A 16,876-nucleotide genomic window follows, 5' to 3' on the forward strand; every position below is an offset into this window, starting at 1 on the left:
ATTAAACAGATTTATCTGTAGAAATAAAATCTAATGGAAATGATTTGTGGTATATCCCTGTTAGAAGACTGATAAAAACACAACAATCTTTTTTGGCTTATCTCAAAGAAATACAGAAATAGGAAGATATTTCCTAAGATCCATTCAAAGTAGATAAAAAAGCCTGTTCAGCATGAAGGATTCCTGCAAAATAACCACAAAATGCAAACAACCATCCCCTGCAACTATTGGCTCATCCAGAAGGAGTGAATTTTGCACAGTCAATGATTCAATGCAATCTGTTTGATCTCCTTGAATCCAAAACTTTTTTAGTCAGTCAGTTTGTGTGATTTGATTGGACTGACTCTTTAAAATTCCTGGAGATGGCATGTGACCACAAAACAAACTAAAATCTGTTGACAGATACACATAGACTGTGCAGCTGTTTTATTTGTGCTGTCGTTTGACTAAAAAGGACATATTTTTTAATAGATTCTGGAACTTATAGTTTTACTAGTACTAATAGCTTTACAAATAATGCAAATTCCTTTGTTTCTATCAACAGGTCACCCTTTTGAGTGAGGTTTTGATCAAATTACTTCAACTTTAAATATAAAATGTTAATTACCTGCTGAATATATGCAGCCTGGTAACGTGCAGCATGATGAAGAGATAATCAGCGTTCTCTTCACCTTTGAGTGGTCATAATGTTATGCCTTGAGCAAAGAAATTGTATTTTTTAAATTCTCTTTTAAAGTTTGATAAAACTTAGAGGGCCAGTTTATCTTCTCTGATCTTGAGACCTAAAAGGCTTTAAATGGAATCAAAGTCCTGATGTGCAAAATAAAACAGTGAACCTGGTTATATGTCCTTTAATGATCTATAAACCTTTCCAGGTTTATAGTTTCAGGCTTATCCCTCTCCTAGTTTTAAGCTCTGCTCTAGGTTTGCTTTCAACCCTTTCATTAGGCCTGCTGCCGTTCTTAATTAGCTAAAGCTCGCTGAATGCTCTGCATCTTGTGGCCTAATTCTACTACACTTTGATGTCAGCAATTTCGCTTCTTCATGTCTCTAAGCTTCACTGTTGTATATTTCTTTCTCAGAGGAGATTACCGGAAGTAGCTGGTGTTAAATTAAGGCGGGTTTGATTGTGCCCAGCGTGGATCTGTATGGTTAAATACCCCAGGCAGGATCCTGCTGAGGGACTGGACAGAGAATCATCCATGCTGGCTTTTATGTTCTGATGAAATACAGACATGGGGATAATGTGATTTGAAGATGAGTGGAACTCATCTTTCTTATTCACACTGTCCTCCTCGCTGACCTAAATCCTCCTCACTTCATCCAGAACATCTTTCTTCTTTGCTCTTCCTCAATATTTACCCTTATCTGCTCTTCTTCCTCCCTGGGCAGTCCCTCTGTCCTGCTCTGAGGGATTTACTGAGTTGGGATACTACAACGGCACCGTGTCCCAGACAGACTCGGGCGCCCCGTGTCTGAAGTGGACAGAGTTTCCAGACTATGTCATGCAGTACCCGGGCCGCGGGCTGGGAGACCACAGCTACTGCAGGAACCCGGACCGTGAGTCCAATCCCTGGTGCTTCTTTCGGCAAAACTCAGGAGCTATCGGCTGGGCTTACTGCGACTGTCACCAAGGTATGTCAGCATGTGCTAAAAATATACATACAGTAAGAAATAAAGTAATGAAGCTTTACATCATGTTTTGACAGCTGCTGAACTGGGAAAACATCTTTACTGAAAAAACCTTGTAACCAAACTCAGGCAGAACAACATGAGCTCTCCTTGAGTTTCAGACTCATTTAGGCATCATTTATCTGCAAGAAATATCCCCCTACTTTTCGGATATGTATAATAATACTGTCTTCTTCTCTAATGTATTGGAGATTGGCCAAGAAGAAATTACTAAAACACATGCGGATCAAATTATATTTAACAAAGTTTAGGCCTCAGTCAATACCAAGTTATTTTGCAGAGTATGTAAAACTTTACTTCAGTGCCTCTGATTTTACCTCAACTTGATAATGATGGATCTTTATTTGTACTTTTTACTGAAAGCTTTTTACAATGACTTTCACTGCAAGGTTATAAGAGAGAATCATCATCCGGCCCATATGAACATTTTTATGTATTGTATTGGAATTTGCAGATTCATTACTGCATTCAGTAGCCATGCCATGAGATCAAATGAAGGGCATGCATTCCCACTCCCTACATTTGCTTTTTATTTTTAATTTTTTGTAAAAAAAAAAAAAAAAAAAGTATATTTTTTGTTTAAATTAAGACTTAAGAAACATTCATTATCACTGCATCATTACACCATGTAAATAGAGGAAGAAAAGGCATTATGGACTCTAAGAATCGGCACAAAAATAACGGCAGCACATATTGGGGACGGTTATACCAGGGGTCACCAACCTTTTTTAGGCTGAGATCTACTGGAAGTGCAGCTGATACTGACCTCAGAACTGGAGGAGTCGGCGTTCACCTAAAAGTCATGCATAATATGTTTCTTTTAATTACTAATTTTCTTCTACATATTGTAATTTTGAAATTTCAAAAATGCAAGTGCAGGAAGAGCAACAGAATGAAATAAAATTTCATACTTGTGTTGTTTTCAGAAGACACTGAGAGCACCTTGTGTGCTCCTTGAGGGCCCCTTGGTGCCTGCAGGCACCCCGCCGATGAATCCTGGGTTAAACTAATGTCAAAATGATCGGTATCAGACTGGAAAAAAATGCATATTTCGACCTCTAAGGGCTATAAATTTCGGCTTCTGTGTGATTTCCAGGGGCGGTTCGTCTGGTTGGCAGCTCATCCTCTGACAGTGGGCGTGTTGAAGTTTACCTGAATGGCCAATGGGGGGCAGTCTGCAACTCCCACTGGACAGACAGAGATGCAAGTGTGATCTGCCGGCAGCTGGGCCTCAGGTAGGAGGACATAAACTAACAATATGATTTGATTAGATACTGTAAAGTTAAATTCAATTCAGTTTGATGAAGTCAGTTTCTTATTTAATTCTGTTGAAATAAATTAATATAAATACAACATTACTTTTGATTCAGTTCAGTTTTGTAGATATAGTTCATAAAAGTTGGGTGGCTTAGTTTCATACCAGTTTAAGTTTAGGTCAGTTGAATTAAATTCAGTTCTATTAAGTGGGTCATAGAAGACGGTGCCTATTTCCAGCATTTCTGGGTAAAAAAGGCAGTGTACACTCCTCTATGCAGAAAGATTATTGGCAGGGAATTGAACGGAGGGGCTTCTTGCTACATGGCAACAAAGAGATACAAACTGCACACATATCAAGCCTTAATTCAGCTTAATACTACTTAACTTATTTTAGTTCATTTTAGTTCTGTCCATGGTAAAATCCGTCTAGTGGGTTCATTTGTTTGAAATTTAGTTTATTTAAGTTATATAAACCTGCCTCTTCAAAATGTCTTTATAGTTCCATGATAATAATAAAGATTCTTGATTGATTTTATTGAAAGTTTAATTCATGTTGACATCTCCTCAGGTTACAATAATTTAACAAATTAAATATAGTTTGGTTTTCATTCAGTTCCAGTGAGTTTAGATTAGGTCATTTAGAATCAGAAAAATAAATCTCAATTAAATTAAATTCATATCTGTTCAGCTCAGTCCGACCTGATTTAGTTCAACTCTCTGTAAATTACTTCAGATGTAGTTTATTTAAAAAGTTTTTTAATAAATTTTTTGTGTTTATTTGAAACGGTTTCACCATCTAATTACATACTATTCAATCATGTTCTGTCAAATGATTTAGACATGATTTAGATTCATGTCTAATGAAAGTAATTTGGTCCAAATTACTTTGCAATATAGCAAAAACTGAATCTAGTTAAATTTAGTCACATTCAGGATTGCAAAAAAACAAAACAAAACAAAAAACAACCCTGAATGAAAGTGAAGAGGATAAAAAGTGTTTTTTTTTTCTCTAATGAATTAATTTAAGTGACATCGGCACTGCGCTGCAGCTCTCCCAGTTCGGCTCAGGCTCCGGCCTCTTCCATTATGAGCGTCTGGGTTGCCGTGGAGATGAGGACGCTCTGACCAAGTGTCGAAGCAGGACGTTCGTCACCGGTGACTGCAGCCATGGAAATGAAGCAGCCATAGTGTGTGCACCACCTGAAGGTCAGTGTCATTTCTCCACCGTCAATAAAACCAGACCTAAATATTTACCCAATTGCACCCAAGCCACCAAGTGACCCCGTTTCTTAATACTCTGAAGAAGTTAGGTTTACAGACGCCATAAATCACTCGTCCCTATTATAGTGAAGGAGTCGATTAAAGACAGATGCTGCTGTCCTCTCAGGTAGCGGCCCTCCTCTCCGTTTGGTGGGAGGTGAGGAAGACTTTGAAGGTCGTGTGGAGGTGTTTCATGCAGGCCGGTGGGGCTCCATCTGTGACGACCAATGGGACGACAGAGACGCTGAGGTGGTGTGCAGACAGCTCGGTTTCAGGTAGGTTAAAATGACTTCCAGACTAAACCCGTATGTCAATGGATTTCACATCTGCTGGTTCCAATGACAAAGAGCATTTTAATTTAAAAAAAAAACAGTTCTAAATAATCTAGAGATGAGATATTCAATTTTTAAAATCTGCAGATGACATTATTACACATAATTTCACAAACCTATGTTATAAGTGGATTTACAATCCATGTGTTAACACATAAATGGTCTCTTCACACACATTCCTTCAACAAAAGTCTGTTTGAAATCCTTCAATCTTATTTCTCCTTAAAAAAATCACCAGTGATTATAATTTTAATCCTTTTCTGATAATTATTAATTAAATAAAGGCTAACTGACTACTGTGTATTTAAGTTAGGCATATTTGCCTATGAGAGAAAAAGATAAGATCATGATGTCTACTAAATCAGCCACTACGTGGAAATATTATCACAAACTTTACCTTTTTTTTCAAAGCAACTACAAAAAAAGAAAAATAAAATCTGTCCTGTTAATAATTGTTTTTACTCCCAATGTTCATCAAATTTTAATCTGTTTCCTTCCTTCTATTATTTTTCTTATTAATTTCTTTCAAAACTGCTGTAAATATCTTAGCTAAATCTGTATTTTAAAAGAAATTAAACTGTAACAAGTCAAATAATTTCATATTTATTTTCCCATAACAGTTTTATTGGACCTATCTGAAACATTTATGGTTTCAATCCTTCTACACTTTTCTAACATGAAACCCATTTAGTAATAAAAGAATAAAAAAAGGGTTTCTTCTCTGTCAGCCTTTTTAGCTGATACATTTTTTTTTAACAAGTTTCTCATCCAAAACCTTGTAGAAGAAATCAACCGCTTGTACTTCCCATACCCCTTGAAATAGTCCTGATTTGAAAATACTTTATCAAGAAAAATCAAATTATTGCTTTAAATTTTATCCCCATTTGCTCTGCAATCCCTAAATGAAGTAATTCAATTACTTATAATTATATAAGACTAAATTAGGATCTTGTTTAATACAAGCATAACACTGTTTGGAGGAGAACATGTAGTTCCAGTTATCCATCACCCCATGATGAAACACAATGGTGGCAGCATCATGCTGTGGGGAGGATTTTCTTCACCGTGGAAAATGAAGCTAATCAGAGTTGATGGATAGCGCTATGTGGGAGTCTAACCTCCATGGGGTTCTAAGTGAAATTAAATTGAAGGTCCCTTTGTTTCTGCCAATTTATGGATTGCTGCAAGGAGCAGTCAAAGGATTAGATCATTAACACACCTACTATAGACTAACTGCAGCGTCGCAGTGCTTTTTTATATTTTATATGTATTTATTGTTTAATTTTACAAAAAGTAATAAAATAAACTAGTATACAGTTAATTAACCACAAAAATAATTAAACACTTATTTTTGTTGTGGATCTGCAACAGAAATGTGCAAAAATAATCTGCATGCTAGAACAGCAAACACAAAATACAATTAGTAAGGAAAAAAGAAATAACTACTTTATTTGTAAAAAAGCAGACTTAAATTAAGTAAATGAAAAGTTAGCTGAAAGCAAATAAAAATTGTTAAAAAAGCTGATTAATTAGTTCTTAAAACTATATAAATGTATGTAACTCTATGCAAAAACTTTATTTATAAATAAAAGCTAACTTTTGCCACACATTTAACCTTATTATGTTACTCTGTTCTTCTGCAATGCTTCGATCTGTCTTTAAAAGCTGTCTTAGAAAGCCTGGCCTTCAGGCTGCAAAATCATTTATGAAATCAGTATAAAAAACCTGATGGTCGACGTCGTTAAAGCTGATCACTGCCAGACCTGTTTACGCCATAAAAAATCTCTACTCCGCAGACATAACAATCACAGGGAGAGTTCACGCTATCTATAAAGCTATTTAAAGATTTTGGTAGGTTGATCATAGATCTCATTTTGAGAAAGGGAGGTGAGCAGTTTAAATGGGGTCATCTGTGCTGTAGGGAGTAATGGAAGGTTTTCAATCCCTGTAGCCAACATGGTCCCATCACTACTAGGCTGGTCTTAATAGATGAGCTAGTCTCAGAAGTTTCCACTGGTTCCTCCACATATTTGCATCAGGCTGGCCTCCAAGAGCAAATTAAGAAATATACTTAAACTCTTTGCAAGTTTAAGTAGGAATTCGTTTTTTTTTACTTGTATTTTATTATTTTTAAAAGGAACAAAAAGTATAAAACAGAACAATTTACAGAGAACAGGTGGTCAGTGATCATTAATATACATTATCCTTTTTTTTTCCTAAAGACCTTTACATTTTGCTTGTTGTAACCTTATTATAAAAGTGAGTCTTTCCATGCTTTGAATTTCTTCTATGATGTCGTTCCAGTTTTTGACTTTTGGGGGTTCTAGTTTGTACCATTTGCATGTGATGGCCTTTTATTTGAATTTTATATAAGTAAAGATCCTTTTTCTGAATCTCTGCTTCCTTTACAGTACATAACTAAAATATAATGTCAGTGTTGTTCTTGGGGTTGTGTACCCCAGTATCTTATCAATTCCTTTGGCAACATCTTCCCAAAATTGGGACAAGTTGCAGCACTGCCAGAAGATATGCCTTTTTTTGTTTTTGTTCAAAAAAAAACCTGGCAAATTTTTCCAACAGTAAATTTTCCAATTCCTAGAACTAATGATGGTAACCCGCCTCTTACAGATAGTGTTCCACATGTCTTCACTTATGTCCTCCTGTAGATCATTTACCCATTTGTCCCTAATATATGGCGTTGAGGTTTTCCTATTAACTATTAATCCTTTATATAGTGTTGATACCTCTTTATTACTTTTGTTTTTATATGCATCGCTTAATATTTGTGCAATAATGTTCATTTCACCTGGGAGATCGGGGCATATTTCTTTTAAGTAGTACTCCTGTAGCTGAAGCAACAAGTAAAAATCTTGATTTTTCAAATCAAACTCCCTCTGCAGAGTTTGGAATCCTAAAATTTGGACTTTCTTGAGAAATGTGTTTATAATGTTTAATCCTTTAGTTGTCCATCTTTAAATTTAGAAATCATTCTACCTGGTTTAAAATTGGGGTCATAGACCAACCAGCTAAATAGTCTAACTACTTCCTCTATCTTACATTTTCTTATTGTTTTAAACCAAATCTCCAGGATTAATCTTGTGATTTCTTTTCATTTTCCTTAAAGATATTCTTATTTGCGATCATAATTTGTACATGTAAGTATTCAGTAAGAATTTTCACATGATCACAGTTGGATTAATGTAAAACAACACAATTTTACAATATTTTTTTTTTTACAGTGATCATATAAAAATGAGGGAACATGCAAAAAAGTTTTTTTTGTTTTGTTTTTTTTTAGTTGCTCTTAGGGCGCCCTAGTTGTCCTACTGGCCTGAGATGAGGGCAGTTGTTTGACCTTAAACCAGAAAAACAACCCGATAGCTGCTTCATGTGGCAAATCTGTGCTTAAACTGCAAAAGTTTTGCTCAAACAAGTTCTCTATCCAAATGAACCTAGTTTCAACTATTTTTTAGAACACAGGGGAAAACATTTCTGCCAAGAGGCTGTTTTAGAAAGTAACACTAAAGGTACGATTTTCCAATTATGCTCTGCATTGCTTTGATCAATTCAATATAATGACACTAAAATACATAAAAGAAGTAAAACGGATATGAATGATTTTACTAGTTTTACTTGTATATATCAATATTTGGGTCTTTTACCAATGCTTTTTTTTTTCTAAAGCATGGTTAACAAAGAAAGAACTCAACCTTTAATCAATCTTTTTTTAAGATTATTTTTATCCCTGAAAAAAGTAAAACCCTTTATATTTATTTCCTTAAACTATTAATTAACTATTAACTTTGGGGTATAGAATCGATCGAGTTTTAATTTTAAAGTGATACATGTTCTAAATGCTTCCTCTTTTTGATATTAGAAAAAACTTATCACCAATATAAATAAGATTTAAATCTGCATCTTTTCCTCTTAAAGCACAAAAAGAAACGTCTCTATAAAAGCTAAGTGATTGGGTTGAAGAGAGTGAGATGGAAATGTGGAGTGACAGGAGAAACTGAGAGCAAAGGGTTGCAGCGTGGATGAGGAACAATCCTGGGGAAACACCTGTTAGCGTGTTTGTGTCGGTGCAGGTTTTCTTTCCTCCTCACATTTTGCACAGAAACATCAGAGACAGCTCCAGCCGTCAAACAGCCTGCAAGTTGTATCTGAGAAATGAATCCCACACTGGGTTTGGACTCCTGAACACACCACAGGGACCGCCCTCCGTCTGTGTTTGCTTTCCTAAATAAAAGATAACCCGATGCTGTTCACACTTCTGAACGCAGGCACATAAGACAACCAGCAAACAAAGTAAACGGTTGTTTATTTTCTTTATTGTGTCAAACATGTTTCATGTCACCAGGCTTCTGAAAATCCTCACTGGACAACAGCTTACACTATAGATGCAAAGGCAGAAGTACAACGTTTTAAAGTTTCTAGACCCACAACTCAGGATGGAGAATCTGTATACAGGTTAACTCTTTCTCTGCCCTTTATGTTTAACAAACGATAGATGGGAAACAAAATAAAAATATGTGTCAATATTAACTGAAATGCCACATAAAGTAGACATACAATTCCTTCCTTCACTATATTTCTATAACAATATGAATAATAACACCGACATGTTTGGTTTAGTCTCCTTTAGCCTCTTATTTTTGCTGCTTCGTTGTGCTTTATTTCACCCGCAGGTTTTCTTTAGGTTTGACGTCAGTGTGACACCAACAAAACTGAGACCACAAAAAACAGCAGCACTTTTATACAGTAGCACTTCTCCATCTATAAATCATGACCACATAAACTAGAAGCCATCTTGTATCTATTTTCTATTCAGCAATGGTTGTGTGTACAGAATGTTCTTTTTATAGTTGGGACACTTTTAAGTTACTTTGCATTTTGTCTAATTACGTTATGGCAGATTTAAAAAAAAACTGAACAAAAGCTTCATATTTAAGTGATGCCAAAAATGTTCAATACATATTTTCTTAAATGACTTTATTTAAGATGCTTTTAAGCTCAGTTTGGAAACATGTGTGTTTTACGTTTGTTTCAGTGGCGTGGCGAAGGCCTGGTCGTGGGCTCACTTTGGGCAGGGCTCAGGTCCCATCCTGCTCGATGCGGTGAAATGCTCGGGAAACGAGCTGTTCCTGGATCAGTGCCCTCACGGTGACTGGGAGCAGCACAACTGTGACCACATGGAGGATGCTGGAGTCTCCTGCAGCCCTTACACAGGTTATAACTCACTCACACAATGTGTTCTTGTATCATTTGGTTTCCTAGGTAAGCCCCTCCTTCTGCAAACGCCTCACTGAGCAAAGGTTGAGAATACTTCACTTTTTCAGATCTCTTGGGAGGCCAGACTAACTGCAGATGCATAAAAGGCAAATAAGATGTGTGTCTAACTAATATTGTTTCTGATGTAGAGCTGACACTACACCCAGTATGCCCCTATTCTAATGCCTCCCTGGGCAAAAACCCATATAATAACCCAACAGCGCACAGATAAACAAACACACTCTTATCTTGCAAACACAGAGAGAAGCTATTTATACCTCCTGAGCATCAATAAATCAATACTGTGTGAGGCAGCCGCATCCTGTCTGAGGCGAGCAGATGCCAAGAGGAAACGGATCACATCATGGAACTAAAAAAGGAGCTCAATAATTGATCAGGATTTTAAAAATTAATGAGAACGGTTGTGTTTATAAACAAGAATGTCACCACGTGGCTACAGTGAGGATTTTCTGACGATGTTGCAGATGGCGTGGTGCGTCTGGTTGGAGGAGACACCCCCTGGGAGGGACGGGTGGAAGTGTTTCACAACGGTGACTGGGGGACGGTGTGTGACGACAACTGGAGACAGCAGCATGCAGAGGTGGTCTGCAGACAGCTGGGATACAGGTGGACCTACCATTCCTACCGTTTACATTTTCCAACATTATGCAAATTTTCTGTAGTTGTAATTAGTGGTTTTTCAAAGCTGAATATAGGTGTCTTGTTGCAGTCAGTTTTCCAGATCTTACTGATGATAGAAAAATTTAAATACTGGAAAAAGCACACTTTGCAGAGGCACAGACATCCGACAAGCAGTCGGTTTTCATTTGATCCTGCTAACAAACTAACAACATCACCTTTTCTTGTGTTTTTGAGTCAGACTTTTTGAGTCAGATGCTGAGGCTGTTAATTGTTACTGCTGCAACCCTCTGGTTTAGTGGGGAACTGCTACTTCCATCAAATATCCCTATCTATGTTAGAGAATCTTTAAAAAATTCTGTATCCAGATTATGATCTAGAACATGGATTGCTCCCTCGTATAATAAAATCTAATTAAAATCTGTCCATAACTTTTCAGGTTATCATGTACACAGACAGAAAAACACCCAAACTCCTTGTCGGAGGCAACATAAAATAAATCCTCTCTATAATGACTTTTTTTAGGGGTCACGCTGAGGTGGTAGCAGATGGGATGTTCGGGGAGGGTGCTGGTCTCATCCTGCTGGACGATGTCCACTGCGAGGGATCCGAGACGTCCCTGCTGGACTGTCAGCATGGGATCTGGGGTCGGACCGACTGCTCCCACAGTGAGGACGTGGGCATTCGCTGCAGAGGGAGATCCAGCCAGGAGACCAACGAGGTTCCTGTTATCGCACCTTCAACAGGTAACCCATGGCAACAAATAAGTAGAATAAATTACACTCAGGTCAAAACCAAGAGGGGATATATTTTTCAAATCTTAAAACTTTTTTATACATTTTTAAATTTTTCTGAAGTTGAATTAAACCTGGCTCCACTGTCCGGCCCTCTGAGGCGGACTCTATTCAGCTTCTCCTGGATATTCAGTAAACATTATTCTCTGCTCCCTTTGCCCCCTCCCCTCCCTGAGGACATCTGTAAACCTGCTCCATGTGCGGCCGGTCAATGAACGCTCATCACTATTTAGCACTATCAAGGACGTTAGCCATGGCGACAGTGCTTCATTAACTTAATTTGCACACACTCACAAGCAAACACACACATGCATGCTCATGCACTCTCATTTTGCTCCAGGTAGTAAGGACCAAGTGTTGCCTCCCATTGACTTACATTGATTTTCAGTCATTTTCAACCCTTTCAAAGGTCTAACCCTAAAAACAACCCTTAATCTTACCATTACCAATGCATATCTCACCCTAAACCTAACCCAATTGACACCTTAGCCCTAAACCTACAAAAATAAAGATAATTTGGAAAAATGTCCTCCCTCCTCAGAGTAAAAACTGAAACTGATCCTCACTCTTCCTCTAAAACAGGAACACAGATACAAAAATGCACACCCCTTGTACCGACTCACTGTTCTCTCTGCAAGATGTTGTTTTGTACCTCTTGTTTCTTTGTGCTGAGGTTTTTTTTTTTTTGCAATATCAGACTGTATCCTGCTGAGGATAAAATGGGAAATATGATTTTTATTTTATTTCTCCTCTTACCCATTGTGATCCTTTTCTCTTTTCTTGTTAACTAATTTATGGGCAGTACGTTTAATGGCAGTAAGGTCTCCGACACTGTGTATATTGTCTGTGTTTTGTCTTGTCTTGGACGGGTTGTTATGACACAGATATTTCACAGGCTGAGTGACAAATAAAGAAGCCATAGAATAATTGAGGCACTGAAATTGTCACTTTTTTAACTCATGCCACCAGGCTCACATCTTCATCTTCAAAATGTAAACAATTATAGGAGTTTTAATACTTATAATGGGCATTGAGTGTTATTTTATATTTTCTCGATGTCGCCACCCTTCTTTGTTTCAGATGCATCCCAAAGCGCTGTGAGCTGTAGAGAAATAACAGCTTTGTTTACTCTGTGTCAACACATTCAGGTCATTAAAATGAGAATAGCTTTCCAGTGCAGAGGTACCAGATGACATTTAACTCCGTCAACGGACAAGTAGATCAGAACATCCCAACAGTCTGGGCCCTGCAGAAGAACAGGCATGAATATGAATACAAATAAGAGTTTATTTCTCTCCTGCCAGGACCCCTGGTGCGTCTCGTGGGTGGCAGCAGCAGGAAGGAAGGTCGCGTCGAGGTGTATCTCCATGGAGACTGGGGAAGTATCTGTGACTCAGGATGGAATGACCTCAATGCCGCAGTGGTCTGCAGACAACTTGGACACAGGTTTGTGTTTATAGAAAACATCATACATTTTGGATTCTAATAAAACTGCAGAAATAACAAACATGCCGCCGATATCTGTGTCTCTCAGTGGTGGAGCGGTAGCAGCCAGAGGGTTCGGTCAGGGGAAAGGGCCCATCCACCTGGATCAGGTGAGGTGCACAGGGAAGGAGGAGTTCCTAGGAGAGTGCCCTTCACTTGGCCTGAACATCCAGGGCTGCAGGCACAGGCAGGACGCAGGTGTGAAGTGTGACGTTACGCCGCGGGAGGCGACTGTAAAGACTCAGGAGGAGAGCTGTGGGTTGAGGAAGCTGGTGGAGGATGACTGGAAGCAAGAAAATCAAGGACAGGGGAACACAATCAGGTGAGCATTGATGCTGAACAAAGGTACAAAAACACATGACCAAGGTTCCAGTGTCACTATAGCTCCATCTAGTGGTGAAAAAAGGTAGTTCAGCTTCACTATTCCATCTCTGATGCTTCTTTGTTTTGGCATTGAGTAGAAAATTACTGGGAGAGAGATCGAAGGGAAAGTTATTTTAAGAAGCTATTTGGAAAAAAGAACACAGAAATAAGCACTATATATAGATAAATGCCAACTGATGATATTAAAGTACAGTTAACCCTTAAATTATTGTTTTTAACAGGTTTACTTCTAAACCTTTTTACAACAATAAAACAATTAAAAGGAGATTTAATAAAAAATATTAAAACAATTCATATCTGCTCATTTCTAAAGCTGCAGAGTTGTAATTACCTGTAAACACACTGGGTTTAATTAATGAGGTTTTGGTTTACAATTATTTTAATACAGAGGGATTAAACAGAGTGAGCATATGGGTCAGATGTGAAGCTGATGTGGGACGTGACACTACAGGATAAAGGTGATCAGATACATCCTTTTAAAACCACAAGTACAAATGACAAATATATATATTTCTTTGCTCCTAGGACGACTTGGCCCTGGCAGGTGTCTGTGTGGCTTCAGTCTCAAGAAGCAGTTGGCGGCCCTGTCTGCAGCGGGACTCTGATCAGCCCCTGCTGGGCGCTGACGTCTGCCTCCTGTCTCACCAGGTAAAAGCTTTATTTGTCCTCTGCAGCAGGTACCATCCTCCTCTTTTTTTCCCCCTAAAGCTTCCTCCATGTCTGTGCTGCAGGTTTGGCAGTGACCCGTCCACATATGCGGTACGCGTCGGGGCGTCGGAGCAGACTCTCAAACTGGAACAGGTGGTGGTTCACAGGAAGTTCAAGGGCCAGAGCGGAGGCCATGACATAGCCATGCTCAAGCTTCCCAGCGCCAAGGGCCACTGTGTGACGTTCGAGGCAGACACAAATGCAGCCTGTCTACCTGCTGCTGACTCTGCAACAGGGGTGAAGACTGCATCATCATCATGTGTTGTCATGGTTACCACAAGCTGGACTGGACCAGGTTTGTGGTTTTTCTCCCTTTTATCATTAAACTCAAACAAAGCCTAAACATCTGTTACCTTGAAGTATATATTCCATCTCCGAGAGTTTCCCTTTTATTAAGATTCAATAGTAAAACTCATTAAAATTAAAATAGTCCTTTTTTTATATTTTATAGGTTTTAATATTGTATAAGTCTCTACAGCATAATGTTTCTCAAAATTGTATTGATTGTTTTCTAATTACCTATAACTAAGACAAAAAAATATATATACTACTGCTGCTACTAATAGTGATAGCTTACAAATATTTAATCAACATCAGAATGATAAATCAATTCATTTAAAATAGCCACATCTAAGAAAATAACCCAAGTGACCATTTTTTTCTTTTCCTTTTTAAGTGTGCCTCTGGTGGTGTCCCTGTGGCGCCATCTGGTGGTTGAATTATAAAACTAAAAGGTTTTGACTTATTATTACTTAATGGCTTTTAACCATAAATAGATAATCAGTCTCAGTCAGTCTCACTGTTCATTTTATATAGTTTATAAGTTTGTATTTACCCCATCATAGAATTAAAGACAGATGATTATTTGATCTTAAAGAATAAAACAAAAAACAATTACCAATAAAATAGGAAAATAACGAGTTTTAATGTTACTGTATTTTAGGAAAGAAAATAAATTAATTATGAAAAAAATCTTTATTTTCATTGGGTGTATGTAAACATTTATGTATTGAAGATATTTTTGATATGGACCATAAGTGCAGTTGCCCAGAGCGCTTTCAGAAAGGAAAGCACTCACACCAAAATAAATAGAAATATACATCTTCACTTGGTTGGTTTGGCACTGAATACAAGTTTTATTGATTCTTAGCACACAGAGTCCGCAGGGCATGACCATTGATGCGTGCCAAGCAGATACCTGCTGCTTGCTGCTAAGAATAAGGACACTATTGGACCTTTTTCCATTGGCTCCGGTTGGGCAAACCTACTCTGCCACATCAATTTTCCAACTTTCCATTTCTGTTTTATTAGTATAAGCACAGGCTTTTTTCATCCCTGCTCAGGATAAAGTACGAGCAGAGAAAAAAAAGCCAGTACCAGTGCAAAAGAAGCATAGGTTGTTCTTTGTGTGGTACTGTATGTTCTCCTTCACCCAGATTCTCTGATCATTTTCTGTATTTTAATGAGTTGAGGGGGTCCCAGAAGGAGAGCCTTGCCCTATTAGCAATCATGAATCCATTTTAAAGCTGTCACATTCCTTGTTGAGCAGCGAGGAACGCCATCCTCAGTGCAGGTCAGGACATTTAGGAAGGAATGTTTAGTGTTTTCTTTATTCCTCTGATGTCCTGCGTTTGTCTTCTCCCAGACTCTGTCCTTGCTTCCTGGGTCCCTCTGATGTCGTCTTGGCAGTGTAAGAAGCGCTTCGGCAACAGCTTCTCCAGTCATGGCACGCTGTGCGCCGGCAGCCCCCCAGACACAAGCCTCATTCACGGGGATGGTTGCCAGGGCAACTCGGGAGGAGGGCTGCTGTGCCAGGAGGAGTCGGGCCGATGGGTCGTCGCTGGGATTGTCGCCGGAGGCTATAGCTGCTCTGACCCGGCCTCCCCTGCGCTGTATACCCGGGTGAGCCGCTTCAGAAGCTGGATCAATGAAGTCATCGACACACACGGTCATCCAGAGGAGGCGCGTGCACCTGCAGCGAAACAAAACGATCCCACGCATTCTGATGATGACATGTCACACACACATGACGAACACTCTGAGACACACCGGGAGCTCCCACACAAACACACACACGCTCACACACACAATCATCAGCAGGCCAGCTTCAAGAGCACACACATGTTTTACACAGAGGATGCAGACAAAAACACACAGATTGAGGTCTGATTAAAGCCATGCCATTGGCTACCACCTGTGCCATGTGACCACCTTCGTTATTGAAGCGTTTTGGATCTGAGATATGAAGACGCAGAAATTGATATGATGTATGGGATAATCCTGATTAAAAAGCATGATAATCATCAGGGCCAAATCCGAGCAGCATGTAATCAAAGGACAAATACTATCTGAGCGACATACTGAACTTGGTCACATATTAATCTATGCTAATCTAACTTCACACTAACTTTAGTTTTCCTCTGTGTGGGTCATTAGGAAAGTGAAATTCCCACAAACAGATCCTCTAATATTAAGGCAATCTGTGTGAAAACCTCTCAGATGAGTGGCTTAGATAAACTCCTACAGCAGGCCGTGCTCCTCCTGGATTAGCTTTTATATAAAACTTCATATCAGTTCACTTTTCAAACAGGGCTCATTTCTTCAGGGTGTTGTCTTACAAAGTTAAAAGTCAAAGTGCTGTAGGTAATTTAGCTCTTAACTCAGGACCATACCACTGCTTTAGTATGTGTTGCTCAACTAATGGCTACTGACCTGCATCATGTTCTCACTTAGTACCTGTTTTTAGTATTTCAGTGAGGGAAGCTTGTGTTTTAATATAAAAGCTACTATTAGTTAGTTTATCCACCACAGGGGAAAACTTTTTCCCAACCTGTGAGGCAGTAGGTTACATCCAGAGGAAGCTGGAGTCTGCTGATTCATCAAGTTATTTTGTAGGTCCGCATAAGAATAAGAATAAAATAGGAAAAGGAAATATATGTCCCATACTTCATTCTTTTATTCTTATCTCTCCTCCTTTCATCCTTTATTTTTCCTCCCTTCTTTTTATAATTCCTTAGTCTGTTCCTCCTTCCTTCCTTCAGGTCGCTCCTCTTT

The 16,876-nt window shown here is 38.6% G+C and overlaps 1 protein-coding gene across 1 annotated transcript in view; it reads left to right on the forward strand.

Moving 5' to 3' along the window:
- The window catches only part of LOC107088994 (neurotrypsin-like), a 42,445-nt gene extending 25,575 nt beyond the window's left edge, over positions 1–16,870 (forward strand). Inside the window, exons 3-14 of the mRNA XM_015381497.1 lie at positions 1,393–1,635; positions 2,789–2,927; positions 3,977–4,155; positions 4,337–4,484; positions 9,592–9,770; positions 10,298–10,439; positions 10,977–11,197; positions 12,550–12,691; positions 12,780–13,052; positions 13,640–13,762; positions 13,846–14,117; positions 15,468–16,870. Coding sequence (XP_015236983.1) covers positions 1,393–1,635; positions 2,789–2,927; positions 3,977–4,155; positions 4,337–4,484; positions 9,592–9,770; positions 10,298–10,439; positions 10,977–11,197; positions 12,550–12,691; positions 12,780–13,052; positions 13,640–13,762; positions 13,846–14,117; positions 15,468–15,991 — 2,585 coding nt within the window. The 3' untranslated portion in view covers positions 15,992–16,870. The remainder of the gene's footprint in view (positions 1–1,392; positions 1,636–2,788; positions 2,928–3,976; positions 4,156–4,336; positions 4,485–9,591; positions 9,771–10,297; positions 10,440–10,976; positions 11,198–12,549; positions 12,692–12,779; positions 13,053–13,639; positions 13,763–13,845; positions 14,118–15,467) is intronic.
- The last annotated feature ends 6 nt before the right edge of the window (positions 16,871–16,876 follow it).

The sequence above is a fragment of the Cyprinodon variegatus genome, unplaced genomic scaffold, assembly GCF_000732505.1.
Source record: "Cyprinodon variegatus isolate N-32 unplaced genomic scaffold, C_variegatus-1.0 Scaffold12, whole genome shotgun sequence".
Classification (NCBI taxonomy): domain Eukaryota; kingdom Metazoa; phylum Chordata; class Actinopteri; order Cyprinodontiformes; family Cyprinodontidae; genus Cyprinodon; species Cyprinodon variegatus.